The sequence below is a fragment of the Sus scrofa genome, chromosome 13, assembly GCF_054392235.1.
Source record: "Sus scrofa isolate SSC_HxYL_T2T_F1_AM1 chromosome 13, Sscrofa_HxYL_maternal_Yorkshire_Landrace_v2.0, whole genome shotgun sequence".
Taxonomy (NCBI): Eukaryota; Metazoa; Chordata; class Mammalia; order Artiodactyla; family Suidae; genus Sus; species Sus scrofa.
The window spans coordinates 134,416,041-134,437,763 of record NC_139395.1 but is presented as its reverse complement, the minus strand read 5'-3'; the positions used below and the strand labels follow the sequence as shown (position 1 = coordinate 134,437,763).

Below are 21,723 nucleotides of genomic sequence, written 5' to 3'. Positions count from 1 at the left end.
GTAATGAACCCGACTAGTATCTGTGAGGTTTCGGGCTCAATCCCTGGCCTAGCTCAGTGGGTTAAGGATCCTGCATTGACATTAGCTGTGCTGTAGGTCACAGACTTCACTCTGATCCTGTGTTGTTGTGGCTGTGGCTGTGGCTGTGACTGTGACTGTGGTGCAGGCTGGCAGCTGCAGCTCAGATTTGACCCCTAGCCTGGGAACTTCCATATGCCACAGGTGCGGCCCTAAAAAGACACATGAGAAAGAAAAAAGAAATGCTTTTCTCTTATGTTTCTCCCTAGGCATCTATCTACCCGGAGGGACAAGAAATGGATGGTGCTAATCAACTAAGTCTGAAAGAAAAGGTGGGGGGTTGCAAGAGCACCTTCACCACGGCAGTGATCTGGCAGCACCTGTTTTCTCACCCAGTCCCCCGAGCTTGCTCTCAGATTAATTTTATGAACATACTATCTGGGTGTCCATTTATCTGTTAAAATAGTCCAGGGTGTTTGCCAGGAGTATTGTACCACCATTGCTGGCACATTTGTCTCCTCTGTCCAATGTCTGTCATTACACAAAGCATTCTAAAAAGCTAATTTCCAGCTCTGAAAACATACTTGTAGTACGGAAGTCCTTATATTAGCATAACAAGCACAAAGTTCCAAGGTAGTAATTTGGTTATAGATCTCAAATCCTTCCTGTTCCATCGGATTGATGTTTAGGTATGATGTCACCCTGCTGCCACTGGGATCTGGGTCAGTCCCCTGCTGGAGGGAATTTCTTCTGTTTCTGTTTTTTGTTTTGTTTTGTTGTTTGTTTTATTTTGTTGGCCATGCCCAAAGCATGCAGAGTTGTTCTAGGGCCAGGGATCCAACTCAAGCCGTAGCAGTGACAGCACTGGGTCCTTAACCTGCTGTGCCACCAGGGAACTCCGTGTAGGGAAGTTTTCCTGTCATGAACTAAAAGTAAAAGTTTCAAGTTTCACCTGCCCAAGTTGGGACACAAAAATGCCTCCATCTCTCTCTTTTTTCTCCTTCTGTATACTTCTTTCCTTGACCACCAAGAAAATATGTCTTAAATGCTATTCTTCCATAGGTGTCTCATTGGACATGGACAAATATCAGTACTGCTCTCATAGGCAACACAAGAACTTTTTGGTCCTTTTGTTGTGGGGGGGCGTTGAGAAATCCGACCTCAGTCTGCCCTGCCAATTGTGGTGGTGCAGATTAGCTGAGACTCTGCTGAGGCGGATGGTGGTGGTGGTGGCAAGGGTCAGTAAGGTTGAGATGTATTCAAATGTTAATTTACACCTGAAAAGATTGAATGCAGTTACCCACATGGGGGGTGACTAGAGTTTCTCATGAACATGGGCCTTGAGTGCTTCCTTGGGAAAGCTGAAATGGAGGGGGAAAGTAGTCTAAAAGTTATGAGAGCAGGAAGAAGGACTGGGAGCAGGGAAAGCCTTGATGAATTAAAGGAAATTTATTTAGCTGCCAGTTACAAATCTGCATTCAATGTTTCCATTTTAGTGTAGTTTTTAAGGTATACCAGAGGGGTGGTCACTTCCTCTTTACTAAATATTTGGAGATTGTTTATCAAATTCAAAAATACTGGTGTGGAAGTAAGGATGAGGAATTAGCCTTGTTTTACCGCAATCAGGATAGGTGTTCTTGTTTTGCTGTCTTTCTCTTTAAGAACTGCTACCTACCTTGCTTAGTAGAATCCCAAAGTACCTCATGAGTAACTAAGAAAGAAAAACCTACATTCCAACACTGCCCTTAACCTCAAACATAGTAAAAGGTTCATTCAGACCCCAGGACCACACTGAGGCATTAATTAGGCTGATGAAATCCATCGAAATGTATGAATTCAGCATAATCAAGTTTCTACCACAGACTATCGTTAAGGAATACGTGAGCAGCTGGGAGAATAGAAAGTACTGTTAGAGTTAAGTCATGCATGTAATTGAGTATATTTAACATAACCATTTTAATGATCAGTGATTAAAAGTGCATCTTACTTAAATGGTATATCCTCTGCAATTTGTTCATATCAACTTGATAATATTCTCAAAGGAAAAAATAGGGATACACATTTCTAAACAAGATCTTTTTGAGTTTGGGGGAAAAAGCAGGAAGGTGAACTGGTTTTTTAAAAAAGTGGCTTTTACATAGGAACAACTACACTGGTGTGATATAAATTAATCACTATTTTAGGCATCTTCTGGGCTCAAAGTATTAGGAATATACTACAGGTGATTTTTTTTCATCCCTTAAAAAGAATGTATTTCATTAAAGATGCTATCTCTGACAAATTTTTTTTTTTTTTTTTTTTTTTTTTTTTTTTTTTTAAGCGTCAGAGAGAGGGGTCTGCTTAAATCTTGATGATTTTAAGAACTTGTCTTAGGAACCTGGGAAGTTCACCTTTCCAATTCCACTTCCGACCTGTGGGGTTGGTTGGTTTATCTTAGTGGAACTGGCCTCGTGTGAAGATAGCATTGGGAAGGAGAGAGTGTTGCAAGGAGAGAGATACACCTGGATGTGGCCGTCTAGGGCCACAAATAGCAGAAGCCCTCAAAGGGAAATAAGCCATTCAAATCAGCTAGCGGCCTGAATATAAACCCCACACGCTTAGAGGCAGACTCTGCTCTGCTCTATTCACTCAAACCTGGCCAGATAAATGAAGTCATTGTAGAGCCACTCACAAGCCAGCCCAACTCTTTTTGTTATAGTTTCTCAGCTTTTGTGCTCAAAACACGCAAATCACTAATTACCCAGGAAAGAAGAGGTGGATCTAGAGCTAGAGCTCAAAGTGTGTCTATCCCACAACACCTACACATCTATGCAGGCACTATAAAAGTGAGGGGTTAGGGAAGGGATGCAGTTGGCCCAGCTCCCAAAAGTTGCCTCAAGGGGCTTTTTTTCCCCTCCTTCCCTCCTGTCACCACTCCCATAAAGAGATCAATCTATTCTCCCGCTCAAAATAGGGTTTGAAGAGTGGCACATCTTGAATGTCTAGGAGTTGCACCATGACTTTTTACAAAGCTTAGTGGGAGAAAGGAAGGCACAGGCACATAAAACTATGTTGAGGCATACACTCTGCCTGCTGCAAACAAAACAGAAATATTTTAAGGGAAAATTTATTTGAAGCCCTTCTTTCACCCAGTAGCATGTCTTCCTTGGCTTGGAGGGACAGCTCTTGAGAAATCAGGTCTCTCAAGGAGCTCTCCCACACCCAATGTATAGTCTATAAATATAGTGGAAGAGTCATGCCAGGGGTAGTCAGTGCAAGAGAATCTGGAGTCTTGAAAGCATCTTTTTCTTCTGGCTATGGTGGCACTTAAATGATAATGCGGGCAATGGAGCTAGGAGATTTATATCTTTTGGAAAGTAGGGCGAGCCAGATGGTAATAGCGTCATTAACACACAAACTTGGGATGTGCAAGTGAAGCTTGAAATTGGGAAAGAGATCGGGAGAACAAAGGGGGCTGCTGTTGAAAGGCTACCCCTCTTCTGCTGGCCAAAGCTAAGAGCCTCGTGGTACTGGGGTCTGCTCCTGCCCAGAGCTGGATAATAAACGACAGCTTTCCCCCTCCCCTGTTGTGACTTAGAAAGCACGGAGAAAACTTTTGCAGTAGGCAAATGTGGTACTTATTTATGTGTAACCCTTTGTAGTCTGAAGTGGCAGGAATGGGCCTTTAATTTAACTGCACTCCCACCCTCCACCCCCTGCCCTAGTTTGATAAGCTCTTGCAATTGTTGACACTTATTTTATGAAATCAAAGTGCCGCTTGTTGCACATTTCAGACAAAAGTTCATTTTCCTCCCTTTATGTAAACATTCTAAGTAAATATTAAAGGTTCAACAGCACTACCTTTTTCATTTTGGTGGTGGGGGTTGGTAGGAACATGTTGAGGGGGTTAAACTATAGAGTTTTACTTTGGAAAGCCTAAATGTTTAAGTTAAACTCACACTTGCCCAAATAGATATAATTCAGAGAGAATACAGAAGGCATAAAGATTAACAATGACATTAATAATAATGATGACGCATGTTTATAATAAACACACAAACATCCATAAATGGGCAGGGCAGTTTGGAACTAAAGAAAATGAAATTAATAACTTTGTTTTCATATGTGTTTTATTACACATATGTAAGACAGCAATGGTAACAGTCATTAAGTACTGAACAGCTTGAGTGATGCCTGTTAGCGACTCAAAGTTGACAATGTCTAAACTAAAATCGAACGTTTTTCTTTTTTTTCTTCTACAAAAAAAAAAAAAAAAAAATACTGGAGCTCTTTAAAAGCCCGGAGGACTTACCCTCCAGGCATTATTCAGAGAAAAACTGAGACTGGCCGTTCGTCACAGGCAATTGTAAAGGGTTTCAAAGGGCCGATCAAACGATCGCCAGAGTAATCTACATTCAAGTCCGGATGGTGGTGTTACGGCACACACCTGCGGGGTGTTTGCTGTCCGTGCCCCTCGCCGAGCTACAAATCATCATTAAAGCGAGCTGCTTAAGCTTCTTCCCAGCTTCTAGACAAGCGTTACTTGGGACAGTTCACTTTGATACTGCCTCAGCTCGCAATTGACAAGCATGCTATTTTGGAGCTCAAGCCCGAGCCCACACCCTAGTTCGCGCGCGGCAAAGTGAGGAGGGTGTTGTGGAAGGGGTAAGGGGAGAGTGAGCAATGGTAAAAGCCTGTTTCTCCAATTTCCTGAGCAGAATCACCACAGAAATGTGTAGGAAACCAGGCTAGAAACAGCTGAAACCCGCCTGGAGTTTTCTACTGAGGGTCCTCCAAAAGTTCAGTCTTCGCCCTAACTTCTAACCGACTCAGACTACAGACAAATCTCACAACCTCAGATTTTCTGCTTCTCTCTCTTACGTACATATACTCGGGCCGGCACACTCCCTCGAGTGCAAGATAACATTATATTTCTCAGGACTGGGAATGTACTTTGAAACTTCCACTTTTGATTCATTCGTTTGGGGTTACATGCCCCCTCCCCATCCCCCGCGCTTTCTAAGCGACCCTACCCTCAGTGCCCTCACCGAGAGAGAGAGAGCGCGCGCGCGAGACAGAGAGAGAGAGAGAGAGAGAGAGAGCGAGCGCGCGCGCGCGCCAGCGAGGAAGAGGAGAGAGAGAGAAGGGAGAAAACCTGGAGTTGGGTAAAAAGAAAGGGAAGTGGGGATCGGACAGCTGGAGCAGCGGAAAAGGCAGGAAAGTCGTTTTCTGTTTGCTGCCTGCATGGGTGTCTTCGAGCCCTCGGCAATCCGTGTGCGCCCCATTTGGGGCGGGGGGAACAACCCCGTGCCGGTGATGCCAAGATCAACCAACACTCAGAGCGAATGTTATCAATAGACCAATTTTCTGCTCCCACTGCGAGCTTTTTCACTTCAGTCTAGAGTGGAGGCGTCCGCACTGCGCAAGACGCCACAGCACCGTAGCGTCGGGGAAAAGAGGGCGCTAGATGCGGGAGGCGCAAATATGGAAATTAACTCATTAGGAAGGGGTGTGGTTACCGAGAAGCCCCCTCCTCCATCCCTTCCTTTCTCCGTTGCTGCCACAGTCCCAGCTTGCTAAATATGAGATTACAAACAAACAAATAAAGCGGAAGCTGACTACGCAGCCCGAGATCAAACACGCTCCAGATAATTCGCTTCACTCAGCTCTACGGCCAGACCTGCGGCGCAGCGCGGGCCCCTAACGTCGGCCGGTGACTTCCGCAGCCGCTCCAGGCCAGCCCGGCTTCCGTGGCTATGAAAGCCAGGGCCCGCGGCGGCTTTTCGAAGGCACAGCACGTGGCCCTGGAGCCCCTTTTGGTATAAGTTTTAAAATATCAGACAAACGCTCCCACCAGTGTGGTGACCCTCCGAGAGCTTCTGCTGATCCCAGAGCTCCTGCCCTGAGGCTGCCTGGAGGGGAGCGTAGTGATATTCTCTCTAGGAGAACCTACCCCCTCCCCCAAACTAGAAAGTAGCGTCCCAGGGTGCCTGGCCAGGGTTTTTTCCCAGTCTAGGGCTCGGCACCCCGAGCGGGGAGGGAGGGGCTGGTTGGAATTGTGAAGCCAGGCTGGGCAAGAAGTGAGTGCCGGGGTCTGTGTGAGCGTTAAAGACCCGGGGTGAGATACTACTAACCAGAGACTAGGTATCCAAGACTGAAGGCGAGGGGGTTGGCAAACCTAGGCTGCATAATTCTAGGTCGAAATAAAATATTTGGGTTGGGGAGGGGGGAGGATAAGAAAGAAACAAAACGCAAAATCTCTCACATCCCCCTCCCCAGCCGCCCTGCCCCCCACATCCTCAAAGCCGGCCTCTGTGGAGGGGTAGGGGGAAGAAAATTGTGCTTTTATGGTTTTTCTTCCTGCGTGGCCCGCCTCCCCGGCCCTGCTCCCTGCCCGACGCTCCCCCAGCTGCGGGCCCCTTGGAGGAAGGCCGCCTAGTCCCCTCGTCTCCCGCTGCCTGCAGGCCACCGAGCCTCAAAGCGCGCATTGTCCAGCGGGGGCGGGGAGGCCAGCAGGCCCCTGGAGAAGAATAACACTGAGCCCAAGTCCTGTTAGGGAAAGTTTCCTAATGCACTCCTGTGGTAAAATACACTTTTAACAGGGCGGGGGGGGGGGAATGTAGGTGGGGTGGAGATAACTTTTGAAAATCCACTGCCTTCCTCTCAATTTCTCAACTCTTCCCCCTTGTGACTTTTTAGGTCTTAAAGGGGGAGAGTGGGCCAGAAAGAAATTGGAAGGGAGCCGAAAATGTGAACGTGACTCTAGAACCGTCGATGTGATGGCTTTAAAATGCGGGTGGGAAGAGAAGGGGGGTGTCTCCACCCAGGTCTGGGCGGAGGACAGCTGCACAGTCGGTGCGCTAGGGGTAAGGGGAGAGGGGCCCCGAGGACGCGTGTGCAGGCGAAGCATTTCGCACCTCGTGTTTATCTTTGAAGTGAGGCAGGCGGGGGGTTGGGGGGAGCGAATTGTTCTGCCTCCCGACGGGCAGGAGAAGTTGAATAAAATGGAGAGGCGGGCACACGCAAAAACAAAACCTGCTGTAGACTCGGAGTCTCTCTCCTTGACCCGAATTCCAAGTGTTGAGGGTTCCGCATTGGCGAAGAACTCCGAAGTCTTAAGACCCCAGAGATAGCAGTCCACCAGCGACGGCAAGAGCCGCCATAGAGAACCGTTAGAATTCAGGCTTTGGGGGCAAATGTGATTCATCTTTCATTTGGGCAGCGGAGACCTATTCCTTCCAAGCATTGCCGTCTGCATTTGCGGGGTCTCTAGGTGTCTGCTCTGACAGGCGTCAGAAAAATAATGGCTCGTGCCCCTGGCAAAACTCTTCCTGAAAAAGTATATTACTAGACCTAGATACTGCGTGGGTGATTCCGTTTTAAAAATCAAATCAAAACAAAGTAAGACTTTTAAAAAGCCCTAGGCCGGTGCTCTAGGTGTCCAACAACCAGGAACTTAAGGGGCGCATTAGTGGTTGTGGCTCTTTGGGAGTTGCGCTAATTTGGTATGTGGACTCAATGCCTTAATGCTAAATCGGCAATATAAAGGGCTGAAGAGCAAGCCCGATAAAAGCTCTAATTGTTACTGCAAGATTTAGGTGGTTGCTAGGATCTGAGGACCACCACCACCACCGCCGCCACAAAAAACCTCCAATAGAGTGTTTGGGCTGTGTGCATTGGGGGTTGGGGGTAGAGTTTCCACAGCGAATAGTGCCCACATCTGCTGGAACTTCCATATCTAAGCTGTTCATTTACGGGAGCCAACTTATGAAATCTCCACAATTAGATCTTCATTGTTCTTCCTCCACAACACTGTCTAGAAAGAAAAGGTCTTCTCGGTCGGGGCCAATCCAACGAAGCGTTTGACGTTATTAAATAATAAAGCGATTGTGATTTACATTGTTGTTCAGAAAAAAAGGCCAATTATCCACTGTTATGTTGCCATAAAGATCATATTAACTCGAATTAGTAATCAAACAATATGCAAGCGTTTAAAAAAGTACAGCCGAACTGGGTGACAGCTACCGCTACGTCTTCACTTTCACCAGCGAACCCACCCGCGCCGGCTGCCGGAGCGAGAGAGGCAGTCGCCGCAGACCCGAAAGGAGTACGAGAGCAGCAAAGTAGTGATTAACAGTCTCCAGTGTTAATTATTCTCAATTAATCCCAAACAGCGCAAACCTTCCCTGGGTCTCTGGAAGTTCCCCGGTTTGGGATGCTCTGAGAATGCCGCCTTTTTGGGAGGGGTTTATAAGAAATCCGGAAGACGCAATCTCAATGCAAGTGTACCTGTGCGCGAAGGGAATGGTAGGAGTGTAGGTGTGTGTACGGATGTTGCGTGCGGTGTGTGCGCGGGAGGTTCACTGCCTTTCCCAGAGTCTGTGGGTACACTCGAGGCGGCGGGGCCGGCAAGGCCTGCAGCATCCTTGCACCCCTAGTGAATCTTGCGTCTTCTCCACTCAAATCCCTCTTTCACTCTCTGTTATTAGGTTTATAACTCTTTGCCCACTTAAATTTGTGCAGCCAACCAAGGAAATCTAAATAGGTTTGAGTCGCCCCTTGGGTACAGAATGGAAGCTTTAATAAGAAAGATTAATTGTGGGTGTGTACCTGCCGGAAGACGCGGCAGCTATCAAATAGCGGCGGGCAGTGAGTCGAGGGGAAGGAGACGCCTCTCGTCCAAGGCCCAGACTTTAGTAGGCGCCGTAGGCATACTTAATGCAGTCCTCCAGGAACTCATGGCAGTTACAAGCAGAGGGTGCCACAGAAATGTAAGACCCGTCTCTTCCTGTGTTTTTTGAGGTAAAGAACTTGGCTCTTATTCACCCTGCAACCAAATCCCCTAGCCCTATGCCCTGCCTCGCCGGACCCCCGACTCCTTGCCTCCACGCCAAGGCGGGAGTTGGGTAAAGTTGTGTCCGCTGCCCCGAGAGGTCTGCCTATTCCCGCCCCCATCCAATGAACAATGTTTAGGCGAAAGATAAAGGTGTTGCTCCAGGCGCTAGAAAGTTGATATTTCTGTTGCCGTGATGAAAAATGTATATGGTTTCATGGTTTTTTTAATAAGCAAAAGGAGAGCAGTTTTCCTCGGCGTGATGCTTCAGCAAGTACGGGCACAGAGGGAAATCTGCCAGTAGCAGGGCCGTGGAGATCTCGCCCCGTGCGGCGGCGGCAGCGGCGGCGGGGGCGGTGGGGGAACCTTCCTGGCCCGCAAGGTCCTTTCCTCGCCCCTCCCTCTTTCTACTAAACTCTTTTGGATCCCAGACTAAGAAGTGGCGGGGGGGGGGGGAGTGGGGGCGGAGAGGAGTTTGAACCGGGAGGGGGTGGCAGCGAAAAGGGGTGGAGGAGAATAGCTTTCCTTGTAGCATTCCCTCCTTGAATAATTCCATTTAAAACTTGAGGCAACAAGGCCTGAGTTTAAACAAATGGAAAATGAAATCTTCGGAAAGTCCGGCCCTTACAGCGGTGGGGCAGCCAAAGGGTGGTCACATCTTTGTCGAGAGTTTTCGAACAGTTGCCGCCTTTCCTAACCCCCTTCTCTATCTCCTAGTAAAACCAATTCAAAGGGGGACAGACTCCACTCCACAAGATTAATGTCCGTTCATTTGCAGGATTAACCCTCTCACGAAGCATAATAAAATACTAGAGGTTCTTTTAAATTTAAATAAATACACGAAATTCGTGCCTTCTCTCCTTTCCTGTTTGGTCTATCTCCAGACACCAGAAAACAGTGCCTTGGAACCTAGTAAGTCGTAGAAGAACTTTTAACTTAGAGTTTTCAGATCATCTGTGGGCTGTCATAGGCATTGATATTGGGAGAGAGTGGAGAAACCAACTTAACTTTGAATATCTATGGCTATACGTTTTGATTTGGAACTCGAGATTAAAAAATCTATTTGTTCCTCCCAGGGCTCAGCAGATTTCAGTGTTGGTCATGTAGCCACAAAATGTTCATTAAAGGAACCTAACCAAGGCTACTGTATGGCCACTTTGTGAACTCAGAACTATGGATGGGGGGAAAAAGTATGAAAGTGTGAGTTGATGTCACGCTGGCTGTCAGTGTGTGGTCTATTGTGGAGAATGGTGCTTTTTGACTGAACAGAGGGAGCCCCCCTCCCCCCTTCCCCAGCTCTACTGCACCTGCACTGGATGAGGGAGTCCCTGCCATTCAGCCCATCGCAGATTGTTCAAACAGAAGACATCTCTGACAGCACTCAATTCATTACATTTCTTCCTGCTTTTCAAACCAACACACACACACAAAATGAGTATTGCCAGCCAGTGACAGCCAAAAAAATCCTAAAATACTTTATATGCAGCTAATTTGGAAGCTCACACAACTAACCGTGAAATATTTTGTATCCTTAACTTGTAAGGCTTCTTGGAAAAAAAGATTACCTTATTTTTCCTATTGAAAATGTACCTCCATAGTTTACATGGGCATAGTAAGTTTGCAGAAAGACACTGCAGCATGGCACACAGAAGAGTTTTAAAGGCAATGGAAACAGAAACTTGCAAAAGAGAAAAGCCCCTGATTTATCTTATCAGAGGGTGGCTTGAAATGCATTCATAATTTATGCTGGTGAACCAGCTTGCTAATAGAGGTGAGCTACCCAAAAGCCAGGGGTGGGCAGTGAGCAAAGCAAGTGGTAAGGGAGGCATCAAGGCTGAAGTGTGAGCTAAACATTTAAATTAATTTCCTAACAACGAAGTCTTCCCCCCATATGCTCAGGTTTATTTTGCCATTTTAGATTCCAAGACGTTTTTGCACCATTTCACAAAGCTGATGAGAGAGTGTTTAGAAAGCTGATGAGAAAGTGTTAGTCTAGTTTAACAGAAGTTGGAGTAAACAAATTCCCATAAGGGAAACTTGATTTTAAGATGTTTTCTTTGGAGGTGGGGGTAAAGGGGAGACAAAGAAAGGGAAGAGGATTTTGAGCAGAAGACAGATTTGCCATTTAGTATTTCAGACTTATTAAACTGTAATATTATGCAATAGCCCAGATTTAAGCTAAGTGCGATAGTCAAATCGACCTGGATGTGAGCTGATACTAAATTGGCTGCCTGGGAAATATTGGCTAATTCTCAGAAAATCATTAGTCTGAACCAATATCAGAGCATAAGGCCTAGTTTCCCAGACCCCTCCTGCATCGCAAGGATATTCAATAAATTAAATTGGTTTTTAAATAAAAGTTGAGAAATGCAGAGGAGCTTTTACCCAACATCTAATTTTATCCATTTTACATGGATGCATGGTCCAAATGTCTACAGTTTAATTCACTGTTCCAAGGAGTTCTCTCGGCAATACTTTCTTGATTCTAAAAAGATATTAGAAGCTACACATATAATTAGGAGTAGAGAAGAAAGGAGAAAATGGAAATGGAAGCTAGAAGCAATCGCCCTAACCATGGCTCCATATCAGAACCAGAAAACTTTTGGGAAGCTAATTCTTAATCCATTGCTGAAACTTATACACAGCCAAATAAAATAAAGCTATGGTGTACTTTGTAAAGGCTTTGGTGCAAATTATTGAGAATCTCAAAACAAAGCAAATGTAAACCAAAAACAACTCATTCAGACCTCAGAAAAACCTAGTTAGCAAATCAAGTAACTTTATATAACTATGTAACTTTATATGTATAAATATATATAACTATATATATGTGTGTATGTATGAAGGGCACACATATAAGCTCGAGTGCCACAGCGACAGTGATTGGTGTTGTGTGCCTGGGTGTATGTGTGGTAAAGATTCTGGCTATCTGTGTATTTAGTTATGCTCTGAGGGGCAAGAGCCTCTGCAGCCTCAATCGCTGGAGCTGGGTGCTGGGAGGGAGACCAGCTCTACTGGCCTCGCCCTCCAAGTGTTCGGATTGCCCTTTCTGGAACACTCAAACGAATCATCCCATCCCCGAGGCCCTGCAGACCCTGACGTCACGAGGTGGGGGTGGGAGCGCAGTCCCGTTTCTGGCCTGGCCGCCAGCGATAAGAACCCTCGGGAAGAATTCACCGCTCCTTTTAATACAGTAATTATTTTTCTGCCTTCTGCGGGTGGGGGCGGTTCTTGCCTGGAATGTTGGTATCCCTCCCTTCAGGAAGATGCCCAGGGACGTCAAGTTTGCAGGATAACTTCCTAGGCGAACCTTAAGCTAGGAAGGGCACTTGGAAAAGGAAGAAGTGTGGTTTGAACAAGGATAATTTCACAGAAAGGAGAGGAAGACCCCAAATTTCTGTATTGGTCTCTGAGTCTAAAATGAGAACCCTTTGCCTTTTCTTATCACCTAATTCCCCTGGACAGTGAGAAAAGTAATAGCTATCAATTAATCGTATTTTGTGTCAAGATGACTTTGTACTCACCTTCTACGAGGTAACTATATATTATCCTTGTTTTACAAATGGACAAGTGAAATGTCTGCATCCTATCCCTACCTGCCCTGATCCTAGAGGGGCCCAATATTCCGGGGAGCCCACATTGCTCCTGTAGCTTCCCACAGCCATGCCAATCCGAAGCCTCTGACTTAGGGAAGCACTAAGAGCGGGATAAATAATGCTGAGCCTCAGCACCAAACAGGGACAAATAATCCTTTAAAGTAAGGGTCTGGGGTAAGAGGCATGAGGAAGGCAGAACTTGAGGCAGTCACCCTCTGATTTGGGAAGTTTGGGGACTTGAACCATCTTCAGCACCATGAAGTCAACGTGGAGAAGGCTGGGGTGCAGGAGGTAGAGGACTTTGGAGGGGCGAGGGCCTGTGACGCCTCCGGAGACTTTTCAGACTTGCCCCACGCATCAGTGTCCAGGGCTGGGAGAGGAAATCGGGCCATTTGGGCAGAATCTGGGCAGGGAGAACGCGAGCCCTACGCGGCAACTTCCCAAGGAGCCCCACGGGGGCCGTGGCCAGTGCCGCGGTGACGTCAAGTCCCCGGCCAGGAGCTAGCCCGCCTCAGCTTCCATCTGCCCGCGCATCCGCTCCCGGCGCTGGGCGCGGAGCGCTCCCTGGGGCGGGAGGGTGGGAGGCCGGTAAGCTCCCAGCCCCGAGCTGCGCCAGCACAGAAGCCCAGGGAGGGAGGCGAAAAATAGTTCAAAGCACCGAAATCTTTACTAACAGTGCACACTTCATTCTACACATGCAGGCAGACGAGGGTAACGAAACGAGTGACTCTATGTAGATTTTAAATCACCTGACAGTTCTTTGCAAAGTAGAGCAAGCATCTCATGTCCAAAATCCCATAAGTAGCAAATATCTTCGCATTCTGAAGTGAGAGGAGGACGGTCTATTTGTTTTTGAAGAAAAACTGAGTCCACCGCTCAAGGAATCCGAAATATCACCATTACACCATTTAGAAAGTAAAATCCATCTACAACCATATACAGAAAGAGCTCCATGCCACAGGAAATCCTGACCTTGTCTTAGCAACCCACCCTCCCAAAGATAAGTCTCTTAGTCAAAATAAGAAAGTCAAGCCCATTATTTCCTAAAGGCTGCATAAACAAAACATACGAAAATTGAAAACAAAAAGTGTAAAACTGGACCACATTGGCAGAAGTGAGAGAGGTCATAAAGTCTTCCTGGGTGGTATCAGAGGTCATATTTCCACGAAAGTTTTGTTTTTTTTTTTAAATAGAAAATAACTATGAAAGACCCAGAACCAGTTCTCTGGTTTAGGCAATTTCCCTATCTTTGGAAAGTTCCCTCCACAGCTGCTTACTCTAGAACTCCGGAAGCTGTGTCCCTTTGGACTTCATCCATATTTTCATAGTAAAGGTCAAGAAGTTTCTCTTTCTCCAGTCTTTAAGGGAGTCACTTCATAGATGAAGTCCCTAAGGAAATTTATCCAGTCATCTTCCTACTTTGGTCAAAAAAGAAATAAATCAACACCCACTCTCAATCTCACTTGTGGCTGTACTGAAAAGCAGCCTTTGCTCTGAGAGTAAGGAAAGGCAGCATAAAAAACAGTGAGATGCAAATTATTTTAACGCAATAGTGGGAGGGGGAAGTGCTGGAGAATGTTAAGGCAAGCCTCTGCTAAAGCTCATGGCAAAGGAAGTTCCTTCCACCAAGCAAAATATAAGCACCTGTTTTGCAAAAGCAATAAATAAAAGGGAGGGGAATATAAAAAAACCTCTTTTAATTACAACAAATAAATAAATAAGCAGTGCCAACTAGCAGGTGATCAAACCACAGTCAAACTTCAATCTCAGAGCAGTTAGCTATAAACTGTTAGCAGTTGAAAAGTAAACCTTGTGCACACAAAGGCACTGTTTAATTTTCTTCTTGTAAGGGTTCTAAATGAAGACCCCATCACTATGCAGTTAAGCGGTATTTCTTGTCCCCCTGAGGCGCTGATCAGTTCTTTATAATGTGAGAAAAGTGGCAGCTCAAAACCCGTCAATGGAGCTCCCACAACAAAAGTTCTGAAAAGCTGAATGAATTGGGTTTGTAATTACTGCATCCCGTCCCCCACCCCTTTCAGCTTATCTCTTATTCATTCACCTTGTGTTATTGTCAAAGACTCTAACTCAAAATCATCCCCTTCCCATTTTACCTGGGGCCACGGAGGAACTTATGACATGGCAGAAATGGAACACTTGCCCCCACTATACCTGGAAGTGTTTAGCCCAATAGGTAGGAAATGGAGGAGGGATTATTTTGTACCCCAGTTTACTCAGACTGCTAGTACTCAGCCTATGAGCCTTCTGTTTTAAAACCCAAAGTTTACCGGGAAACAGGAAGATGTACCCTTTCTAAATTCAAAGCCTGCCTGAATTTCTGAAATCCTGACATCCCCACTTTAAAAAGGTAAAGGTTATAAATAAATCCCTCCCCTCACCAAATTACAAGGCCCTAAAAGACCACACCAGATAAGATGTCAAAATTAAGATAACTTATTATGTTGTTTTTTCTTTTAAGCCAAAACCAGTAAATAATATTGGAAAAGAGACTATACCCCCCCCCCCCCACACACACACACTCCCAGTCCAGGAAAAGATTTTATGAAAAAGTCAGCTTTAGAATTCCAGGGCTCTGTGTGTATTTCAATCCAAGGCATTGCTGATGGAGAAGATTCTCCTGAGATTTCCTACTGTAAGAATGTGTCGGTTCTAGAAATAAGTACAGCTATTACAACCAAATCTACTAGCAGACTAAATAATTAATTGAAGCGTTGCTCTTTGACCCTTGAAAAGTCCAGTAGGGACACGTTTATAGTAATAATACCTCCGAATGAGCCCTTGTCAAATATTCATTTAGTGGTTAATGTGAGCCATTTTCCCCTGGGACCGTCTGTAATACCAGCTTCCCAGCATTGGCAAGAAACCTTGCTAATCTACTACAGCTCAGCAAAATATTTTAACACTCTTTATTTAAAGTATGGGAGGGGGTGGTGCAGGGAAAGAAAAAAATTGCAGAGGGAACAAACTATAATCTCATCTTTCTGCACATTTCTATTCTGTGTATAAGGTTAACAAAACATTAAATTCACTCTTTTGACTGCAAATTGAATGGTTTTAGTCAGCAGGATAATATTCCGAGGAAGGAACTGAACACTCTAACAGCACTGGAAGATAATCATCTCTGGGCAATGTTATAGGTTTACCCTCTTCTTGGAAATCATGTCATAATTAAAATATTGTATGTTCAATATTAATCTTGACATGAAACTACACATCTTGGGGAACCATTTAACCCAATCAAATTAGTGATTTTCCTCAAATGCAGTTTATCAAAATGGTTTATATTTGCAAACAAAATATTTTGGCTTTCATTTGGTTAGGAGATAGAAGACTAGGAGGGGAACAGTAGTTCTCTCATTCTATGCAGACAGTAATAATCATTCAAAACTAGTTCAACTTTTCATGATATTGCTCTTTCCTCTTGCAAAATATTTGAACCTGAGTATTTTGCCAAAAAGTTGTTGTTTTTAGTCTGATTTTGTGGGCTCTTTTTTTTAAAAAGGAGGTTAGGAGGTTAGCACAGTGCAATTACTCTGAATACCAATATACATTTCTAATATATTTCTATTTTTATTTTTCAAATATATACACACCATATAGTTGATTGGCTTAAATTCCGGGAATATTCTCCCCACCCCCCCAACAAGATCATTTGGATCTTGGATCTTTATTCAAAGTTTCTTTTATTCGTATGTGTGAGCAAGAACTGGCGAATGTGCTCATTACCACGTGAATAATCCGTATATGCATTACAATGGCTGGCCAGGCTGGGGGAAATTCTTTTAGAGTCTCTGCATTAATTAGGGGGGGAAATGCCTCACTTAGAATTGGGAACTGGCATAATAATTGTCCTTTCCCAGTACAATATTACCCTAAAAATGAGGATTAAAAAAAGGAATAAATAAAACCCAACAAGCACCTAAAATAAAGTAATCCACATGAAATAAAAATACAGAAAATGCGATATATCCCCAGTTGAGTCCAAAACTAACATTAACAACACCACAAGAAAGAAATAATTTCTTGGAAACGAGAAGATGCAAACCAACGGGATGAGCTAACTTAGTGGCTGCAGCCGGTGCTTTACTCAGAGGTGGAAAGTGCAGCTGGATTCCAACTTCTCCAAAGTTGTAGCAAGTTCACACAACAAGCCCTTGAAATTGTAGGAAGGAAACCTACGCTCTTAATGCCGGATTTTAGGTTCCTGGTCCCCGTTGGTGGGGGAAGAAGAGCGAGGTAAGCAGCGAATAAAAAGAAAAGTCTCAGAATCGGTTTTACAGATTCTCTGCCTGCGCCAAAGCGTGCGCGTCGGTTGCGATACAGAAACACCGCTAATTCAAAGACCATGTCGATTCCTCAACTTTTCCGCTCCCACTGAGGACAACTATAGTCTTTCTTTACCTTTCCTAGGGCAAAAGAAAACAAATCCAACCTTGTTTCCCCACCCCTTTCCTCCTCCCCCTACTTCTCCACCACTGTAGTAAAACATGGTTAACAGATCAAAAGCACAATCATCTTCAAATGTGATTAGACCGGACAAAGTAAAATATCTACCTCAGAGTTGATTGTTTTCTTCTTTACTATGGCTGTTGCCTGGCTTCTCTTTTGCTTGTTATCAGCTGCAGAGATTATCCGATTTGGGGCTACAGGCTTGGAACCGCGCTGCCAATTTAAGAAATGGAATTCGTGGAGGGAGAGAGAGGAAAAAAGAAAATAAATAATAATAATAGTAATAATAGCCGTGATAAGTCAGGGAGATTTGCAAGACGCTCTTTGATTTCCCTCGCCCCTAAACAGAAAAATGTAAGAGAAAGTTTATGAAGTCAAGGAACAAAGAAAGCAAACCACTTATTTCTTCTCAGACAATAGCAGGGCCAGAGTAATCCAAACAACCACCCAGCAGATGAGCACTTTGCTAGTCTAGTTTGCAATTATTCCGATACAAGAAGCATCATTTTCCCTTATAACCACGTTCCAAAGGGCCATTGTGCTGTGAAGAAAATGAAAACAAAACCAGCCAACCTGGTTCTGATTTGGCTCAATACCCCATCTGCTAAGCTACATGAAAATTTTTAGAATTGACTCCTTTCTGGCAACAAGTGGCATAAATCAGTTTAAGTCCCCATCATGCTTATTCATGCTGCTTAGAAAAGGAGGGGGTGGATTTACAATATATGTCCCTCGTTTCTATTTTGGAAATGACATAAGCATTTCCATTTTTCAAGAGTACTTATTCAATTAATCATCTAGCCATTTATTTGTTGCATTTCACATTGAAACATGCTACTGGGCTAGAATACCAAGGTTTTAGGTACTTTGCTTTCTTGGCTGCGCACAGTATATTCCCCGAGGAGTTGAGTATAAACACAGTGTTATCCAAGTAAATGAAAGACTCAAGCATAATTTCAGTGTCCATATTTCAAAAATTTATTTATCTCAAACTGTGCATAATGGAGTAAAAACTTAAGTTGAAAATGTACCTGTTATAAGGATGGTATTAGTTCAAATATATACATGGATTCTCGGCAGACTGATTCAATAATACAGAGCCGAATCTTTAAAATACAACTACGGAAAATAAAAGGGGGAAAACCTTAAAATATCACAATAAATTTACAGAAATATTACAAACCATAAGAAAATATTTCAAACACAGTAATTTCATGTTGCTTTTTATCTGAACAAAATGTAAAGTTGGGAAACAAAAGCTATTATAAATTACCAACGATGTCAACCTGCTCATGGCCATTTTTGCTTTTAACAGTAAGTTTAAAAAATTTAGTACAATCTAAAACTTTTGCCCCTTTAAAGAATACCATGGAGATGGTTTTGCCCGTACTTATTCTAGTTTTTTCCTTTTGTACAATTTTTAAACAATTAAAATGTCCAAATCTGAATAATTTTCTTCTTTGCACATTTGCAACTGGCCTAAATTTCAGCTGCAGAATCAAAATTCAGCAAGAAGCCTCTCCTTGAAAAATATTGGCAAATTCTCAGCTTATAAACAATGGACATTTTGATTGCCATGTTTATCTCGATAAATACTGTACAAAAGTTGCTTGCAAATATTAAAACATTTTTTTTTCGTCGCTTGGAGACTAGCTCTAAATATTATTGGTAAAGACTTTTGCAAACTTTCTGCAAAGCTCCTACCGTATCACTAGAACTTTTAAAAAGTTTTGCGTAGTTTTCTTTCCTCCAGATCTATACAAGGTCCATTCCCTCGCCCTCCCCACCCTCCCCACCCCCTGGTTTTCTCTGTACAAAAATAGTCCCCCCAAAAGAAGTCCAAGATCTCTCATAAGTTTTCTTGCCGGCATCGCGGTTTTTTGAGTGTGGATGGGATTGGTGTTCTCTTTTGCAGATGTCATTTTTTTTTGTGGGTGATGATTTTTTTTTTTTTTAAGCGTACCGGGTTTTTCTCCATACTGTTTCTTACTCTCCTCCCATTTCCCTCTTTTTCTTTGAAAATTTTCTCCCCCCGCCCCCTCCAGTTCACTGTCCGGCCCTCACATGTGAGAGAGAGGCAGTGTACCGTTGATGGCCGTGCCGGGCACCGGGCCGCTCTGGTAGTGCTGGGACATGTGAAGTCTGCTGGGGGCGGCGGGCTCTGGCACCTCAGCGCCGGGGAGGTACATGCTGATCATGTCCCGTAGGTCCCCGGCCTGGCAGGGCGCCCTGGAGTGGGAAGAAGAGGTAACCACGGGGGGGCTGGAGCTCGCCTCGGACTTGACCACTGAGCCCATGGAACCGAGCGCCATGCCAGGGGTGCCCTGCTGCGAGTAGGACATGCTGTAGGTGGGCGAGCCGTTCATGTAGGTCTGCGAGCTGGTCATGGAGTTGTACTGCAGGGCGCTCACGTCGTAGCGGTGCATGGGCTGCATCTGAGCCGCGCTGTGCGCATTGAGGCCCGGGTGCTGCGGATAGCCCAGCTGGTCCTGCATCATGCTGTAGCTGCCGTTGCTCCAGCCATTCATGTGCGCGTAGCTGTCCATGCGCTGGTTCACGCCCGCGCCGAGGCCAGCGCCCACCCCGACCCCGCTCGCCATGCTGTTGCCTCCCGGGGCCAGCAGCCCTCCGGGCAGTGTGTACTTATCCTTCTTCATGAGCGTCTTGGTTTTCCGCCGGGGCCGGTATTTATAATCCGGGTGCTCCTTCATGTGCAGCGCTCGCAGCCGCTTGGCCTCGTCGATGAACGGCCGCTTCTCCGTCTCCGACAAAAGTTTCCACTCGGCGCCCAGCCGTTTGCTGATCTCCGAGTTGTGCATCTTGGGGTTCTCTTGGGCCATCTTGCGCCGCTGCCCTCGGGACCACACCATGAAAGCGTTCATGGGCCGCTTAACTCGGTCTGGGCTGTTCTTCTGGTTGCCGCCCGCCGCCGCAGCAGTAGAGTTGCCACCGCCGCCGCCGCCCCCTGAAGTTTGCTGCGGGCCGGGCGGCTTCAGCTCCGTCTCCATCATGTTGTACATGCGGGCGCTGTGCGCGGGCCCGGCCCGCCGGCAGCAGCCGACCCTCTGCCCGGCCGGGACTTTGGGGGGCCCGCGGGCGGGGGGAGAGGAGGAGAGGCGGGCGGGGGTGTCGGGAGCGCAGAGCTCCGCGAGGAAAATCAGACGAAGAATAATTTGGGGGAAGAAAAGAAAGGCAAACTGGAATCGGGATCAAAAAAGCGCTTCCCTCCTCTTCTGGCCGATCCTGCCGCCGCCGATGATTGTTATTATTATTTTTTGGAAAGGCTTAAGCCTGGGGCTCAAACTTCTCTCCCTTTCTTTCTCTCTCTCTTCTTTCTCTCAGTCCTAGTCTTAAAGAGGCAGCAAACTACTTTCCCCCTTTTGCAAACACTCTCTTCTCTGCCTTGACAACTCCTGATACTTTTTTGAACAAGTTAATAGACAACCATCCATGTGACGGGGGCTGTCAGGGAATAAATGGGTTTCCAGCGACCAATCAGCGCGCGGCGGCTCCTCCACTCGAGCCCAGCCTCGCGGCCGGGTTTTGCATGAAAGGGGGCGGGGCCTGCCGCGCCGCGGGCCGCGCGGGGGAGGCGAGGGGAGGCGCGGCGAAGAGGGAGGGGGAGGCGGCTCCCACAGCCAGCCTGCCAGCCACTGAGAAACCTTTGTATCCCCCCTCACAGCAACAGGTCACACCACACGCCTTTTCGAAGGAAGTGGGTAAACAGCACTAAGAGTATGATTTTTTTCTTCTTTAAGTTTAATCTTGATTTACTTTTTGGTGCGAGCTGCTGAAATGAGGCAGGGGCACGAGAAGCTGGGGTGGGGGTGGGGCAGGGCAGAGAGGGTGGCTCTGGGCGACTGTCCTACTAGTATTTCAGGAAACCGGCTGAGCTGGAGATGGTGTGTCATTGTTCTCCCACTCCTCCGCACACTTCCCCCCAACTCCAGCCGCTCCAGCTCTTCTCCCTAACCTAGCTCTTCCGGTTGCCCCTCTTCTTCCAAGGGTGTCGACATTCGCTCACCCCCTTGTCACACTGTCCCGACGAGAAGTTAAGAGACTGAAAGCTCTGTCCTCAAAATCCTCCTTGCTTCCACGTAATTTGCTCTGTTTTAAAACTAAATCCTGCTCGGACTGGAGCTGAGGCCAGGCCGGGCCTGGGTGAGCAGCCGAATCCCTGCTCTTTCCTGCCCAGTTCAGCCCTCCGGGCAGGAAACCGGGAGGTTTGCCTTCACCCCAGCCACATCTCCTACCCATCTTTTTCCACTCTGTCAGTGCAAAGGGGATGCTCGTTCTCTCTCCCCATTCTGCTGAGCCTTCCTAAAGGAGGGATCTCAGTGGTGCCGGTTTCCAAAGGGGGCTGAGGGAAGAAAGAGCAACAGAAGGACGCTCAGAAGACTAGGGGGAGGGTAATAACTTCCTGGCATCCCAGGGCACAGCTTGGAGGTGGCTTTTGAGCTTACAAACTACCTCCCACGCAGAGTTCCCAGGACTCGAGCAGAATCAGCCCTGGCATTCCCCCCACTGAGTTCCACGGCTACGGCCACGGCCGCATTGCCCCTGCCGCCAGGGGCTGGGGCTGCGCTCGGAGGGGGCTCCAGGCTTGGGAGTGTTCTTCAGGCACAGGTGCAGGCCGGGCTGGCTGGAGGAAGGCGACCAGGACTGGGGAAGGGGGGAAGCCCCCTCAAGGCTCGGGCTGGAGGAGGAAGGGATGGGGGCGGGAGTAGGGGCTCAGGAATCTTGCCCTCCCAGGACCCATGAGGGTAATTTTAGCCGCTTTCCCATTGTCCCGATGTAAAGATTTCAATAGGTAGGCGCTCAATGCGC

At 46.3% G+C, this 21,723-nt stretch overlaps 1 protein-coding gene and 1 long non-coding RNA gene across 5 annotated transcripts in view; both read right to left on the bottom strand.

Moving 5' to 3' along the window:
- LOC146397623 (uncharacterized) overlaps positions 1-21,723 on the bottom strand; it is a 44,352-nt gene that overhangs the window by 11,029 nt on the left and 11,600 nt on the right. For all 4 annotated transcript variants that reach the window (XR_014824393.1, XR_014824394.1, XR_014824392.1 and 1 more), the window contains one exon: positions 17,002-17,109. This is a non-coding gene — a long non-coding RNA (uncharacterized LOC146397623). The remainder of the gene's footprint in view (positions 1-17,001; positions 17,110-21,723) is intronic.
- On the bottom strand, positions 18,957-19,916 carry SOX2 (SRY-box transcription factor 2). Its single transcript, NM_001123197.1, is given in 1 exon segment — positions 18,957-19,916. A coding segment is annotated over 1 exon segment (960 nt).